The following is a 16399-nucleotide window of genomic DNA, read 5'->3' on the forward strand; positions in this document are numbered from 1 at the left end:
ACTTTTTTCTCTCTCTGCTTGGAAAAAGTTAAATCTAAGTTAATCTCAACTTTCTCTTTACTTAATTCTTGCAACTAAGCAGCAATTATTGCTGGAGATAAATGCACAGTTGTGGAGACTGGACTCACCCTCAGATGAGCCAGGTTTTAATTAAGACCAGAAGGAGAAAAGGACCGTGTATTTAAAAGGATGAAGATATAGGGGAGTTTGATTATCGTTGTATGGAGAAGCAGTGGGAAGTTTTGCCAAAGGTGAAGCGATATGGGGATGATGATGTGAAAGTGGAAAGAAGACACTGGAGCAGCACTTCCTTTAGTTTAGTGACCAACAATCATAAGAGTGAGAGTTCTGCTTGAAGAAACCTGCTATAAATATGCTAACATTGGCATAAGTTATGATATTTTGGTCCTGGCCTGACTAGGGGCTCTGGGAGGATTCCAAATGGCCTCAGTGGCTAGATAAGTCAGTCATACAGTATAGAGAAGTGTTATGGATGGGGCCATATGTGGAGAGGAGGAATCCTGTTTTGGGGAGAGGTAGGGTTTTTTCTTCTTGTGCTTGGTGCTGTGGTGAAGGCCTCAATTACTGGGCAGGACCAGGGTCTTTAGTGGAGGTGGGCTAGTGATGTGCTGGTAAAGGTTTAACAACTGACTCTCTGAACAACAGTAACGACGACAAACACATAGTCCCTCCACAGCTGATTCCAAGTTAACAGCATGACATCATTGAATGTAAAGGTGGAAAGAGGTATGCACAATCAGTACTCTTGGCAGCTGGTGTGAGCTGGCTCCAGCATAACACAGGCTGGGCCAGTCTCAGGCTCTCCATGTGAGCAGTGGAAAAGTCTAGATTATATACTGCCCATGAGCACTGTGATGGGGGTAGGTGGCAGGCTCTGGTTTCCAGATGTAATGTATCCTGTGAAGAATAAGACACAGGTAATTCATTCACAAAAATCACTGTGGTCTGGGAGACTGGGTCAAAATAGGATGAGATCTATTGAAAACTGTGTAGTCTTCATTAATCTGATGCACTGGCCCTGTGCCTTCTGTGGAACCCTTTGGGTATATGGCTGCCTTTTGTCCTACTATCAACATTCTGTTCCACATGATAACATGTTTAGATCTAGAAACTCATGGTGAGTCAATTTCTCGGTCAAAAAGTTTGGAGGTAATTGCTATCACATTAATAGAATTGCAAGTATTCCCAAAATTCATCCATGTAAATAATTTATTTTCATCAATAGGAGAGAAAACCCCACAATTCTGAAGAAACCTCAACTATTAGGGTATTCATGATTATAAGAGGATGACCAGGAGAAGAGGATAAATGGTAAAACCAACAGGAAAGAGAAGACATGACAGGAGGTTAATAAACTCAGCTTATTTTCCTTATCAAATTAAAGAGACGTTAAATACAAACCAGCACACTTTCTGGTTGCATGCTTGTAGTCTGTCTTTGTGTTCTATGTGAGCACTATTTATTCTACATGTATGATATTAATGTAATGCTTTTCTTATGATGGCACACATTGGTACACAGAATTCCCAATATAAGTTAGAATTCCCACTTCTCCTGAAATATTTGAAGAGACCAAGACCTTCATTGTCAGTACATGGGTTGGCCCACATGATCTGCCATCCCTAAAACCCAGAAAAGCTTCATGCTTTTGCAAAAAGCCGGAGGTTTTCCTGTCTCAAGTTGTCCATTGGCCTACTCCAGCAATTCTGGGAAGATACTGTAGATTGCTACTCAAGAGAAAAGGAAGGAAGGGGAAAAGGCAATAGGAGAGCCATTTTTACAAAGTATTGGCATGTGAGTCCTGGCACCTTATTTTAAAAAATGAGTTTTTTGATTCTTTCTCAAGGGGAGACAAAGAGCTGCTAGTGGACCTGTCTCTGTGGGCTATAAATCTGTGGAGGTGTTTGTGGCAGATGGCGCATTGTGATTCTCACAAGGGCTTTAAATCTCCTGGCCTGGCTTCCTTCTCCTTGGGGGCTCGATGCCAGTTTGAGGTTTATCAAATCCCAATCATATCAGATTTATTGACTTGTCATTTTGCTGCTCTGCCTATCTTTATTATTTATATCTTAGCTGTATCCTTCCCCCCTCCCTCAAGAGGATTGACCTGTCTTCTGGTGTAAAGGAGAGTTAAAATTAAAACAGAGTCATTAGAACATGACAGGGAATGAGAAGCTGGGAGGTGTATGAGAACCAGAATAATTCTCTGTATTGAAAAAACAGGCCGGGAGCGGAGGCTCACGCCTGTAATCCCAGCACTTTCGGCGGCCGAGGCGGGCGGATCACCTCAGCCTCCCAAAGTGCGGGGTCAGGGGTATGACAGCAGCCTGGCCAACATGGTGAAACCCTGTCTCTATTACAAGTACAGAAATTAGCCAGGCATGGTGGTACGCACCTTTAATCCCAGCTACTCAGGAGGCTGAGGCTGAGGCAGAAGAATCGCTTGAACCCGGGAGGTGGAGGTTGCAGTGAGCCGAGATCGCACTATTGCACACCAGTCTGGGCGACAGAGCAAGACTCTGTTTAAAAAAAAAAAAAAAACCCAGAAAACAAAAAACAACAACAAAAAAGAAGGCCAGGCGCGGTGGCTCATGCCTGTAATTCCAGCACTTTGGAAGGCCGAGGCAGGTGGATTAGTTGAGGTCAGGAGTTTGAGACCAGTCTGGCCGAAATGGTGAAACCCCGTCTCTACTAAAAATACAAAAATTAGCCGGGCGTGGTGGCGGGCGCCTATAATCCCAGCTACTCAGAAGGCTGTAGCAGGAGAATTGCTTGAACCAAGGAGGTGGAGGTTTCAGTGAGCTGAGATCATGCCACTACACTCCAGCCTGGGCAACAGAGCAAGACTCCGTCTCAAAAAAAAAAAAAAAAAAAAAAAAGAAAGAAAGAAAAGAAAAGAAAAAGGAAAAAAAAAAGGAAGCTACTATAATTAAGTCAAAACCTGGCCCTAACCTCCCTGGCAGTCAAGGCAAAAAAGAGCATGATGATCCACTTTTCTGCCACTTCATACATCTCACCACTAAATACTCCGGAGAAAGGAGATGAACAGTGACCAGGCTGGTAAGCACACTTTCCACAGTACTTCCCTGCATGGAGACACTTACCTGATAATATGGATGCGACGGCTGCAATGATGAAGGACACAATGACACCAGGTCCTGCCATTTCCTTGGCCACCAGGCCAGAGACCACATACATGCCAGTGCCCACACAGCTGCCAACGCCAAGAGAGATGAGGTCCACTGTGGTGAGTACCTGGGCTAGCTTAGTTCCATGTGCCGTGGTGGCCCCAGTTCCCTCTAGCATGGACTCCACTGGTTTGGTGCGTAGGATCCTGGAGTGCATTGCATACCAGGCAGCCCCCCACTGCACCCGCCGGGGATCCAGCGAGGTGAAGAAGCCACTCATCTTGAGCGATAGGGGATGCAGTGAAGGTCAGCTGATGGAAGGGAGCTACAAAGCCTTAGTGGATGGTTCTGGAACTCATCTAGTGGACAGGGATCTCCCTTTTAGGAAAGGTCCAGAGGGACCCAGTGCAGCCTTCTCCTGGGCATGAATGTCTGCAGGAAAAACACAAGAAAGCAGAAGATGAGACCGAGTGAGAAACAAACCTTCACTTGGAAGGATGGTTGGAGGTTAATGTCCTGAACTGGTAGAACTGGTCTACCTGTGTGCTCATAACACGGAAGGATTCCATGGTTCCACTCTCCTTGCTCTTCTCTCCAGTTCTAAAGGACTGTCGGCACGTGCACTGTGTTGCACAGTCATCCTGATGAGGATGGTCTGAGTTAGAGCTCTGCCACTTACCGCTCTGTGGTCTTGGGTAAGCCATGGCTGTGTTTCAGTCTCAACTGTCCAATGGTACAATAAAGTCTCTCTCCTAGTGTTGATGTGAAGATTAGATGAGTGACGTCCATAAGGAGCTTAAGAAAATGCCTGGCGTATGGAAAGTGCTCATCCATCTCAACTCTAACTACCTCTTACTTTGCCAACACTTGGTCTGTGATTCTTGGGCATATTTTGAGGGGACATGATATCTACATGTTTTTTAACATAAAAATGTAAAATTAGATCCATGAGTCTCAAGAGGGGCCATGCCATCCCATGGGTTATTTTGGCACTGGGCTCCCAAATGAAATAAAAAATGTTTTGGGAATTTTTTTTTACTCTCAAACATTGGAATGGTGGGGAGTACTCCTGGCATCTGGGGGGACCCTGAGATGTGAGATGTGTGGGATGTTGTCACACAACTTTTAGATATTTTGCTTGACTTTCCTGTAGATAAAAATCCTGGTTATGATGATCTGAGCCTGGCAAGTCACTCTCTTTTACATATAAACTCATAGGATATTTTGGATAGCCTTAATATACAAGTAAATTGAATTTTCCAGGAATACAACTATAGAATAAATCAAAGGAAGATTATAATGTATTTAGTTTGGAACTTAAGAGGAGTTGTTTGCCCTTTCAGAAAACCAAGGACCCCATGGGAATGCCACTCGTGGTATTGCATTTCTCATGCCGCACCCTGGAACAGCCTGCCATCTGGAACGGGCACGTTTGCGGTGATTTTTCACCTAGTGCAAGCATCTGAAACCATCATTTGGATATGCCTGGGTATTTACACACTGAAATATGTTGTATATAGGTAGATGATCAATAATTTCACTTCAGGATACTAAAAGGAGGTATGACAAAGTATTTATTATAAAAAGGGGTGTTGGATCTGATAGAGTTGAGAACTACAGTGTTAGGTAATTTCTAAAGTTTAGTAAATTAGGAACTGCAAATATATAAGGCTACTTTCTTTGGAAGCCAGAAGCTGCAGAAAATTTATAAAAACTATAAAATTTATAAAACTCATAAATGTATAGAATTTTTGAAGTATAGCCAGACATTGATTCCAAATACTGTACTGACAAGCTCAGGACATTTATATAATCAGTAAGTACCTGCCTACCTCATCTACTCATAGTATTAATGAATACTAAGCACTTAATGTAGCACTTGTTTGCTTCTAAAGGCTTTTCAAACACTAATTAGAAGAATCAGGCGAAATGTGGCTGTTTGGTTCACAGGTTTGGGTGACAGCCTTTCTGGTTTAATTTTTTCCTAGCTTTGACAGTGTGGCTTCGTGCTGTGTTTTTATTCTTGACAATACCTTAGATATCACTACAGTTGGATAACATGCCAGAGATATTTAACAGGCTAGAGTGTCTGCATTCCTCCCTTCTGCATCCCCTTCCTCCTCTCCTCTTTCTTCTTCTAAAGATTTTCGTATTGGCAACAAAATATACCATATGTTTACCGAGAAGGCCGCTAGAACAACTGCTTTGGTTGAGGTCTTGTGGGGACGTGAATCCACGTATCTATTTCCACTCAGCCAGCATATAAGGAACACCTGTTATGTGCCAAGCATGGCGTGAGGCTTGTAGATGCAAAGACATAGTCCCTGCTCCCGTGGAGCTTGCAGCCTGGGATGAGAGATAGTGGACGCCCAAATCACACTGCAAGTGAGAGGGTTTCTTTTTGTTTCTCCCTGAAAAGCTTGGCTTTTATTATTTCTCTTTTTACACAAACATCGCATATCTATTGCAGAAAAGTCAGACAATATAAATAACAAAGAACCACATGAGTAAATAAAATACCACCCAGCTAGCTACAACTTGATTTATATTCTTTCAGACCCTTTTCTATGTAACTACACACCTATTTGAATGGACATGTATATGTGTATGCGTGTGTTTTATAAATGTTATATCATTTATTCTGATTTGAAACTTTCTTGTTTTGCTTAACAATATGTTAGAATGTTTTCCCACATCAATAGTTACGGAAACATCATTTTTAATAACTGAGTAGTAGCTTCACTATTGTGGCTTCAGTGTTTTTATTCAGAAAATTGGCCTGTTGCTTTAGTTTTAATTCATCCATTCAAGAAACTATACAAAGCATCTTCTCTGTGTCAGCCCAGCCTTAGGTAGCAGTTGCTGTGGGAAATGAGACATTCAGGGTCCTGCTGTCATGGTGCTGACGTTTGGTGAAGAGGGAGGAGGCAATACACAGGCTGACAAATAAAATCAGTCAGTTTCAGAGAGGGATACAGACTGTGTTATGGGCTGAATCGTGGCCCCCCCAAATTAGAATGTTGGAGTCCTAGCCACCACACCTCAGAATGTGACCGTATATGGAAATAATATCATTATAGATGTAATTAGTTGGCGGGAGGTCATACCAAAGTAGAATGGGCCCTTAGTCCATATGACTGATGTCCTTATAAAAAGGGGAAATTTGTAAACAAAGTCACACACACGGGGAGAACAGACATGGGGGTTATGCCTCTACAAGCAAAGAGATGCCTCAGATTGCCACGAAACCACCAGAAGCTAGAAAAGAGGCAGCACGAAACCACCAGAAGCTAGAAAAGAGGCAGGGAACAGATTCTTCCTCATAGCCCTAAGAAGCCAACCCTGCTGACACCTTAGTCTTGGATTTCTAGACTCCGGAATGGTGAGACAATACATTTCTATTGCTTAAGCCATCTGGTCCATGGTATTAGGTTGGCACAAAATTAATTGCAGTAAAGCACAAATTGCAAAAACCGCAATTACTTTTTCACCAACACAATACTTTGTTATGGCAGCCCTAGCAAACTAGTACAGGCTTAGAGGAAATAAAATGGGGGTGATAAAGGGGTAGGAAGGTCTCTGTGGACATGGCATTGGCTCCTGAGTGGTGCAAAGAAGCCAGTTGTACCAGATATCAGGGAAATGCTCCTCACGTTGTGGTTCAAGAGGATAGAGCGGGTGTTGCATCTGCTGGGATCTAACTGAGACTGGTATGGGGTAAGGAGGAGGATTTGAGTGTCGTGTTGACTAATTAAATCCTCACAACATATCTGCCTTTACAGATGAGGCAAAGTAGGCTGGGAGAGGGGCAGTCACTTACCCAAAGTCACCAGAGCCAGAGCTTGGCCCTAGGCTCCGTGGGGCTCTCTTACTTAAGATGTGTAGAGGTCAGACTGCCAGAGGGCTGGTCAGCCAAGATAAAAGGGGTGTGATTTGGATATTTAGTGCAGTGAGAAGCCCTTGGAGGCTTTTATTCAGGTGAGCAATATAAGATGACTTACTTTTCTAAAAGCTCATTGTAGCTGCGGCAGAATCTTGGGCCCTGGGATCCTTTAAGGCAGCCCGGGATAGATGTAAAAAGGCGAGGGGTGTGGACCTGCTGCAGGGGGGAGGCCGACAAGTAAGCAGAGATCTACAAGCCAGTGGGACTCTGCAGCCAGGGCAGTGCCTGCACACAGGACACTATGCAGGAAGGAGAAAAATTGTCAGCCAGCTCCAGGAGAACCTCACAAGCTGTGTGCTGCTGGAATCAAGGAGAGAGGCCTCACGGCAGGTTGTGGCTGTGGTAAATGCAGGTGGGCTTCATGTCCTCTTTTTGAGGGGTGGTGAATGGGTTTCCAGTCTTGAGACCCCTTGGCAGTGGCTCTCCATCTTGGTTGCACATTGGAAATACCCAAGGATCTTTCAGAAACGCTGGTGCCTGTGCCCCATCCCAAAAATTCTAATGTAATTTGCCTGAAGTATGGCCTATATACAGGGGTTCTTTAAATGCCCCAGCTTATGCTAGCACAGCAGAATTGAGGTTCCCTGCCCCATGCCGGGCATAATGACAAATGCTCCATGTGGAAAACCAGATATTGCTGTTTTCCACAGGAGGCCACCAGTCTGACAGGTACTTCCGGTTTCCTTCCCTGGGCTGGTCATGGGGCCTCTTAACAGCTCTCCTCGGCAGGCAATGACTATGAAGGCGGCACTGTCTGGAGATATCTCCTGGGCTACTTGTCCTGTTCAGCCTTCATCAAAAACTGTCACAAGGACACTGAGAAACAAACCAGCCTTTTTATGAAAGTAATGGCTTCTATTTGCACTTCGTATTCCTGGTAATTAGAAACCGTATTGAAAATGTGGAGAATCAACCAAAAGCAAAGGTTGAGGGTGGCAAGAATGCCCCCTGGTCCTATTCTCTTCACGCAATTCCCCTGAGTGCTTGCTTTATTGATGCAGACAGGGAGTTGGGACCATTTCCTTTCTTGGTAGGAAATTTACTGGAGAGAACAAAATGTACAAAAGAAAACATGCTTCTAGGTGACTATTGGCAATATCCATATTCATTACCCCCAGATTATGTTAATTAAAGATAGTTTTGGAAACTCATTGCTGTTGTCTTTCCAAGATGAGCAATAAATGTGTGTTGTGCTTTCTCTAGCACTTTAATTCAGGTTTCTCAAAATACTTCACAGCTATAACTAAGGAAGTCTTACAGGGCCTCTGGGAGAAGAGAGTCATCATTGTGGTGCTTGCTGGCATGCTCGAGGGTTCAGTGGGCTCCAAGGATAATGATGATAAAAGCAAGTTTGTTTCAGGATGCAAATAATTACAGTTTAGTAGTTCACTGAATGAGTAGGATTATCGAGTTAGGCTAGAGACTGCCTTTGGAGGTGAGGAGAGGAAGGAAACGAAGGCTAACAAAACAGTAAACAGCCAGTAATCATTCCTGCCTGATTTTGCAAATATGCTAAGGGACTACAAAAATCCCTCATGACACACTCGATGAGTAGTTGTCCAGCTTTTTCTGGAACATCTGGGCAGCAGGGAACATTGGCTGATAGAAGCAGCCCTTTCACGTGGTGGGACAGTTAGGATTGCTACAAGATCCTTTTAATTGATGTCCCCAGGAAAAATGAGGCTGCAGTTAGAGTAAACGTTGCCTGGTTTTCTGAGCCCCACCTGGTGACTGTGGGATCTGAGGACCCTTCTGAGGTCTCTGCCCACTCCCACATCCAGGTCTTGGCTAACCCTCTCACCACCTCCCTGCTTTTCTTCCTCTGGGCTGAGCTTCTGGCTCTGGGTTAAGAACACAATTCAGGAGCCAGGCTTCCTGCATGCAAATTCTGGCTCTGCCTTTACTAACTAAGTGACCTTGGGCAAACCTCACTATGCACCGGTTTTGCCATCCGTAAAATGGGATCACAGTGGTACCTAGCTCACAGGGTTGTGGTGAGGAGTGGAAGAGCTAATACGTGTGGAGCTTTTAGTACCGTGCCTGGCATATAGTGCATGCAGTGGGAGCGTTAGCTAGCATCACCTTGCTGTGGCCCCTGACCAGGTGTTTGTTGTTGTTGTTGTTGTTGTTGTTCCCTGCTGCTGACACCCTTCCCACCACCTTCACCTCCTTAGGCAGCTCTCGGAGGGCCCTTGGCCTGATGCCAAGTCCTTAATCAGGGCTTTTTTCTGTGGAACCTCCCATGGGTTTCTCCTGGCTGCAGACTGTACACCCTGGTACTTCCACTCCAAGGGATTCTTATTTACCTTTCTCAAACTTGTGGAGAATGGTTTTCCTCTTTCCTGTTTTCCTTTATCTAAAGGGGCCCTTCAGTAGATTTGCTTAGGCCTTTGGATGTTATGCCTCCTCTCATTCTTCTATACTTTTGACTTTTTTCCCCAAGATGCACACATACCTTTGGGATGGCTAGACCATGGTAGGTTCACCTTCAGTTACCACCCTATCCCTGAAAACATGATCCCCTTCTGACTTTTATGCCTGTGGCTTACTCTGGCTCACTCAGCTGGCATAAGCTTTGATGGTGGATCCCGTCCTGAAGCCCTTGCTTCTGTTACTTTTCTACTTCTTCCAGGCTCACCAGATATGGCTTTATGTTTGCACCACAACTGGGGATGTGCTTGCATGTCAGCCGCTCTGACTTTATACTACGTGGCCGGGTACAGGCTAGATGCGTCTTAATCCCAGGGTCTGCTCAGCTCTGACAGAACATCCTAGTAAACTAAACTGAGATGTGTGTCCCAGTAACTCTCTTCTGTTGTCTGCAGTTTTGCTCTCTGTATCTATACAGATTAGAGTTAATCTGCTTATGGGATAAGTCTTCAAGTTTTTGATAGCAACTAACATATATCTTGGGGTCTTATCTTTCCTAGACTAAACGTCTTCAATTTCTTCTGTGATCAACAGTGCTTCACATGTGATAGGTTCTAGCTCAACCACATTCTGATTTGTACTTCTTGAATAGGCTGCAGCTCATCATGGCTGGCACTTTTGGACCATGACAGAGCGGTAAGGGAGATGTTTTTGATCCATCTGGCCCAGTGTGTGTGTGTGTGTGTGTGTGTGTGTGTGTGTGGTGTGTGTGTGTGCACATGCACGTGCACGTGTGCACAAGCACATGCCTCTTAAATTATGCAATGTTGGTGCCTGACAAATTCACTCAGATGTACAATTGGCTTTAAGACCAGGGTTCCTGATTTTCAGATTGCTAATTTTTTCAGTTGTATCTTTGCTAAGTGTTTGATCAAACCCACTTCAAATATCTTTTGATCACCTACCGTATTATTTAACGACGTGCTAGCCTGTTTATATTCTATGTGGAGTCTCAGACACAGCCAACTTTGTTTTACTTGAAATGTCTTTAAAGGGGAGTATGAATCTATAATGACTGCATATTTTAGCTATGTAAATAAGGTTGCACCAATTAAGCTTCCTTTTCAAAGCTTGTTGGTTTCGTTTGTTTGTTTCTAAAAAGTTATTGAGTATATTAATCAGCTTTTGCTGTAGTAACAAACAACCCCAAATTTGAATATTACAATGGTGATGTTTGTCTCTTGCTGTGGCTCTACTCCAGACAGTGGATCGGCTTCAGATTTTTTCCCCAATCTGGACAGGGGGTCTACTCCACACATCTTCTTATTCCAGGATTCAGGCTGAAGGAGCAATCCCTATCTGATGCATGCTGCTCTTTCGTGGCACAACTGGTGGAAATGTAAAATGTCTCTACTGCTTCTGCTGGGAACTGGCAGCTCCATTGACTTCCCATTAACTAAAGTAAGTCATATGGCCAACCCAAAGTTAGTGGGGTGAGAAGTGTCCTCCTCCCATAGAAGGCAGGTGAGTCACATGGCACAGGGCGAAGTTGTGCACTTTTCTTATGAAGGGGGATGTAAACAGTTTTGATGATATGTCACTGATCCCTTACTATGCACTAGACAAAGCAATTATATTTTTCTTCTGAGGCTGTTGTCTCTGAAATGGGCAGATATCTGTACATCTGAGGTAGAAACTTAAGACTCTGATGTGTTCATTCCTGCACTTCCACAATTAATTCTTTAAAGATATAAATAATGATTGCCTGTAAATAGGTAAATTAAAAATTCATCTGCTTGCAACACCAAGCAGAACAAAATAAAGAGAAACCTGTTTAATTTTGTTTGCTTGAAATAATTCTTCAAAAAAAACTTATGAAAACAATTGACTTTTACCTGGTCTGGGACAATATTTCTACTTACACAAATAGTTTCCCATTCTGCTCCCCTGTTTGTCAACACTCCAGGGTTGCGAATACTCTCTGTGTATATATTTGTTGGAAACTGTGGTGAAAACACTCTCAAGAGCATCTACTTGGAGAAGCAAGGAGAGGCTTGTTCAGAGATTGGTTACTGAGCGTTGAGATACCACATTTCTCCTTCGATGCCCCAGTCAGGGAGGGTATCACAGTTTGACATCACTTTCTCCTCTCCTTTTCCGTGGACCTCAGGTCCAGTGCCTCAGGTCTTTGCTTGGGGCTAGGTGTCCTTGCATGTGTGGCCACAGTCTGACATCACCTTCCACTCTTCTCCCGCAGATCAGGGTCTCCCAGGTTAGGGTCTCAGGTCTCTGCTTGGTGTCATGTGTTATTCATTGTATATAAGATAATATTAACAAAACCAGAGTTCAGGAAATGAAAAACTCTTCATTAATCAGATATTACTGGGAAACCTCTCTGTTAGAAGGGACAAATAATACCAAAAACCAGTTAATCCTTCTATGCCACCATAAAAGATTTAAGAATTAGTATTAATCATTGCAAAAGTATTTAATGAGTTCCCAGTGTGTGTTTAGTTCAATGGTAGCTGTTATGGCCATAAAATAAATTACTGTAATCTACAGAATATCAGGAATTTAGGCACAAGGCAGCTTCAGGGAGTGCGAGCGTCCTCTGCTTGTCCTTCCAGATCCACCCAGCAGCCCACTGGCTGTGTCCTGGGGAGCTGACATGCTCCCTTGCCCTCTGATTGGATTGGTCAATGGGAGGCACCAGCAGGTGATCAGGAGGATGGAAGAGAGGGAGGCCAGGTGTTTATCCCTAGCTTCCCTTTGCCAGGTCACTGTGGGTTGGCTGTGGCTCCAGCCAGGTGGCCCTCTCCACATAGCCCTATCTCTCTCTGGTTCTGATAATTCTTTCTTTATCCCCCCTGTCATTTCAGGCAGAGGGTGGTACTCATGTTTCTAGCCCTTGGAACTGCATTTTGCCTCATGATTTCTCTGCCCACTGCCCTCATCTTTATATATATTAACAGTTCTTTTCATTAACTTTCCTCAAAATACCAGACTTGAGTGTGCCACGTGCTTCCTGCTGGGATCCTGACTGATACATGGGTATATTAGATGGCTGAGATAGATTCAGGAAATCAACGATACCCACTGTGTCTACAGAGATACTGGGTTTGAAGTCAGAACAGTGAGGTCTGGGCTTTGACTCTGCTGTGTGACCTTGGGTTTGTATCTTAAAATCCCTGAGCATCAGTTTTATTATCTGAAATACAGGAGAAATAATAGTTACCTTGTAAACCTGTCATGAGGATTTAATGAGATGATGCTTGTGGATGCAGTTTGGAAACCACAAAGCAACCTATAAGTGTAGGCATTGAAAATGTGACCAGTGCCCGAAATATAGCTAAGAGACCGTAAGAGACTTGGCAATTCGCAGAAGTAGATCATAAGCTGTTTGCAATGCTTTGCTTACCAAAGAAGAGTGAACCATTAAAGTTTAGAAAAACTTTGAATGGAAGATTGATATAGCAATATTTTTTCTGGTTCACATTTGATTAGCCAGAAAAGTTAATTAGTTAGAACATATTTCCCAAGCCTTCCAGTTACTTGAAGTTTAACTGCATATGAAAGTTATTGGGAAGTATGATGGGCCCATAGGTCATTTCTAAATACATGCAGATTTCCAAAATTAACACTGAAAAGTGAGAGCACACTATCATACCATGAGTATAGTTTGAATACTCTGTACTTATGAATCAGGAGACCGGAGGTTTTGTCCCAGTCCCGTAGGACAAGCTATGGGTGAGACTTGAGTAAGCCACAGCTTGCTAAGGTTTCTATTTTCTCATTTAGAAAATGTTGATAGGGACTTTTTAATGCAACACTATAGTTGCAAAGTGTACTCATGAGAGATGCGTAAGGTGGCTTTTTGCACAGAAATTCTGGTCTCCTCATCCCAAATGTGATTGTAGAGGCCATTCTGAAATGATGAGATCATAAAATATTTGTATTTGAGATCATTCAGCCTGGCACCTTCATGCCATGTGTAATCTGAGCCCCCAGAAGACAATCTGCACCCACTCTGGCTGGATGCTCATCTCAGCATGTCCTTACACCCAAGACAGAACACTAACTGGACTCCTAAGACACTGAAGGAAATGGAAGCCTTTCTGGCAAAATAGAGAAATGCTATCACATATCTCACACAACTCCCTCTTGTATTAGGTCCCTCTGGCTGCTGTAACAAATGGCTACAAATGTAGTGGCCAAAAACGACAGATTTGATATTTTACAGCTGTGAGTCTGCAGGGCTGTGTACCTTCCGGAAGTTCCAGGGACAATCTATTTCCTTGCCTTTTCCAGCTTCTAGAATTTAGAGGTCACCTGCATTCCTTGACTTGTGATTCTTTCCTTCTTCAAAACCAGCAACATAGTATCTTCTCTCCTCTCTGATCCCCTGCTGCTCCCCTGTTCTAAGGATCCTTGTAATTATATCAAATCTATTCTCTAATCCAGGATAATCTCCTCATCTCAAGATTCTTAACGTAATCACCTCTGCAGAGTCCCCTTTGTCATAGTCACAAATTCTGAAGATTAGAACATGGACATCTCTGGGGAACATTATTCCATCTTCTAAGAACCACTCTTATCTTAGACATGTCTCTCTTCGTATTTCTGTACTCTATGGCAAACTGCCACCTCTCTCATCTCTCTTTTCCTGAAAACACTAGGCTGAGCATTTATATGCTTTTGGAAAAATTCTGTCCCTAATTAAACAAAAACTTAACCCAAACTACATGTATCTATTGTCTGTCAAGAATACTCATGGTAGAGTCATTTACTCAGCTGCTTTCAGAGGAGCAGCTTCAGACCCTGACCACTGAAGTGGTTTATTTGAGGCCACACCCAAGTGATGGCAGGTGTCCTGACCTCCAAGCCAGTGCTTTCCGTACTGCTCCGTATTTAAAAAGGTGAATGGAGCAGCCTATATTTTCTGCATATAATGTTATCCCAGGCTTGGGATAATCTCCAGAGGAGAATTAGGCATTTGCCTAGTTGTCTATATGGTCGTGGTCCTTCTAAACATATTTTTTATGCAAGAAAATTGCAGGATTTCAGGGAAGAAAGGTGACCTAATCTTGAAAGTCTTCCTAGAGATTTGGCCTCGGTAGGAATTTCCTCATCCTGATCTGGAGAAGCCCAATTCTAGCAGGAGTCTCCTAAATGAACTTGTTCACATTAGTATTAACAAATTGGCTTCCCCAGGGTTGTGCAGGAAAATCTTTAAGTGGATGCATCCCTGCAGCTACTCACTCTGGATATGCTAAATAGAGTTGTCCATCTGAGATACTTCTTTCCAAGTCAATAGCTGCAATTTGGATGACAACCTTTGTGCCTCTGGGTTTGGAGCTTATATCTGAAATTACTTTTGTTTTCTCTATTCTCTATATCTTTACCCACAGCCAGGCTTCTCTTGTACTTCAGATTTTGCTCTTGTGGGGGCTGGCCACCTGTTTCTTTGAGATTTATTTCATTGCACCCAAAGGAAATTTCTGTTATTAAAAGAGTCTGCATTTTAAGTCAGATAATTCCAACTAGACCCTTCAAAATGTAGGGAACTGCCATTTCGTGTGATACAACAATAAATGGACCAATAGAACTTTAATTTTGTCGATATAGGTTATTATACATGCTCCACAAATTTTTAGTTCTCAATAAAGCCTGACTCCAACACACCCAGCCTCACTCTACTCTTGGCTTTACTGCTCTCAGTACACACCATCTGCAGTGAATTTCTATAAATATGGAGCACCTAGTTAATGTCTGCACTGTGTGTGCAAAATGTAGAGGCAAAAAGAAGAAAAAGATAGCCCCTGCCCTCCAGGAACTCTCAGGCTGGCCTGCAAGATGGACAAGAAGTGAGTGACCATCCAATGTGATACAAGGAAGTCTCCCCACTGACCATAAAGATTCCCACTTCTTAGCTCCTCTTCCTGTTTTCCTCACCTTTTTCTCTGAAGCTATTCACATTTCCATGTTCCTTTGGGACTCAGCTTATATCCCATCTGTCATTAAATGTGTGTTAACCACTGGAGCCTCCTCTTCTCTGATTTCCTGTAGGACCCTCAACTCAACGTGTATTCGTCAATTGACTTGTGCAGATTGTTAAACACTTGAGAGCTAGGATCTCTTCTTAAAGCCCTCCAATGGTTTTGTATTGCAAATGAAATGAAATGAAATCCAAGGTCCTTAAAATGTCCTCCAGGGCCCTACATAATCTGATGTCTACTTCATCTCCGAGTTCATCTCCTACCACCCTCCTTCTTGGTTCAACCACACTGACTTCCTTTCCATTCTTGAAATACATCAAGCTCTCTGTTGTCTCAGGGCCTTTGCACTTGTTTCTTCTATCTGGAATCTCTTGCCCTAGGTCTTTGCATGACTTACTCTTCATGCTTCCAGTCTCAGTTGAAATGTCATCTTTGGAGAGAGAGGTCCTCCTGGGCCACCTGAGCTAAAAGTGGCCCTGGCCTCTCTGTGGTCTCTTGTACTCTTTTCCTCATTATCTGCCTATGTATCTATCTGTGCATCTATCTATGTATCTACCTATCTGTGTATTTATCAGTCATCTATCTATATCTATCATCTATATATCCATCTATTCACTTATTTACTTATTCATTTAGCTTCAAGTAATTTATCTTGATTTGACATTTAATTGTTTATATTCTTATGTCTGTCTCTTCCCTCTAGACTGCAAACTTCTTGAAGGTAGGAATTTTTTATCTAATTATAGATAAATTATCTCTATTTAAAAATCCCTTTATATTCATTAAGTTAAGGGAAACACGAGTTTAAAATCTACAATATCATATAGTATTTTCCACTTATCTGCAGGGGCTACCTTCCAAGACCTCCACAGTAGATGCTTGAAACTGCATATAGTACTGAATCTTATATATACTTAAAGTTTTTTCCTATATGTACATAC

General features: G+C 43.0%; 1 protein-coding gene across 1 annotated transcript in view; it reads right to left on the bottom strand.

Annotated features, from left to right (window-relative positions):
• Positions 1-16399, bottom strand: part of SLC7A14 (solute carrier family 7 member 14) — a 131712-nt gene that overhangs the window by 66090 nt on the left and 49223 nt on the right. Inside the window, exon 2 of the mRNA XM_002814273.5 lies at positions 3126-3581. Coding sequence (XP_002814319.1) covers positions 3126-3429 — 304 coding nt within the window. The 5' untranslated portion in view covers positions 3430-3581. The remainder of the gene's footprint in view (positions 1-3125; positions 3582-16399) is intronic.

This window comes from Pongo abelii, chromosome 2 (assembly GCF_028885655.2).
Source record: "Pongo abelii isolate AG06213 chromosome 2, NHGRI_mPonAbe1-v2.0_pri, whole genome shotgun sequence".
Classification (NCBI taxonomy): domain Eukaryota; kingdom Metazoa; phylum Chordata; class Mammalia; order Primates; family Hominidae; genus Pongo; species Pongo abelii.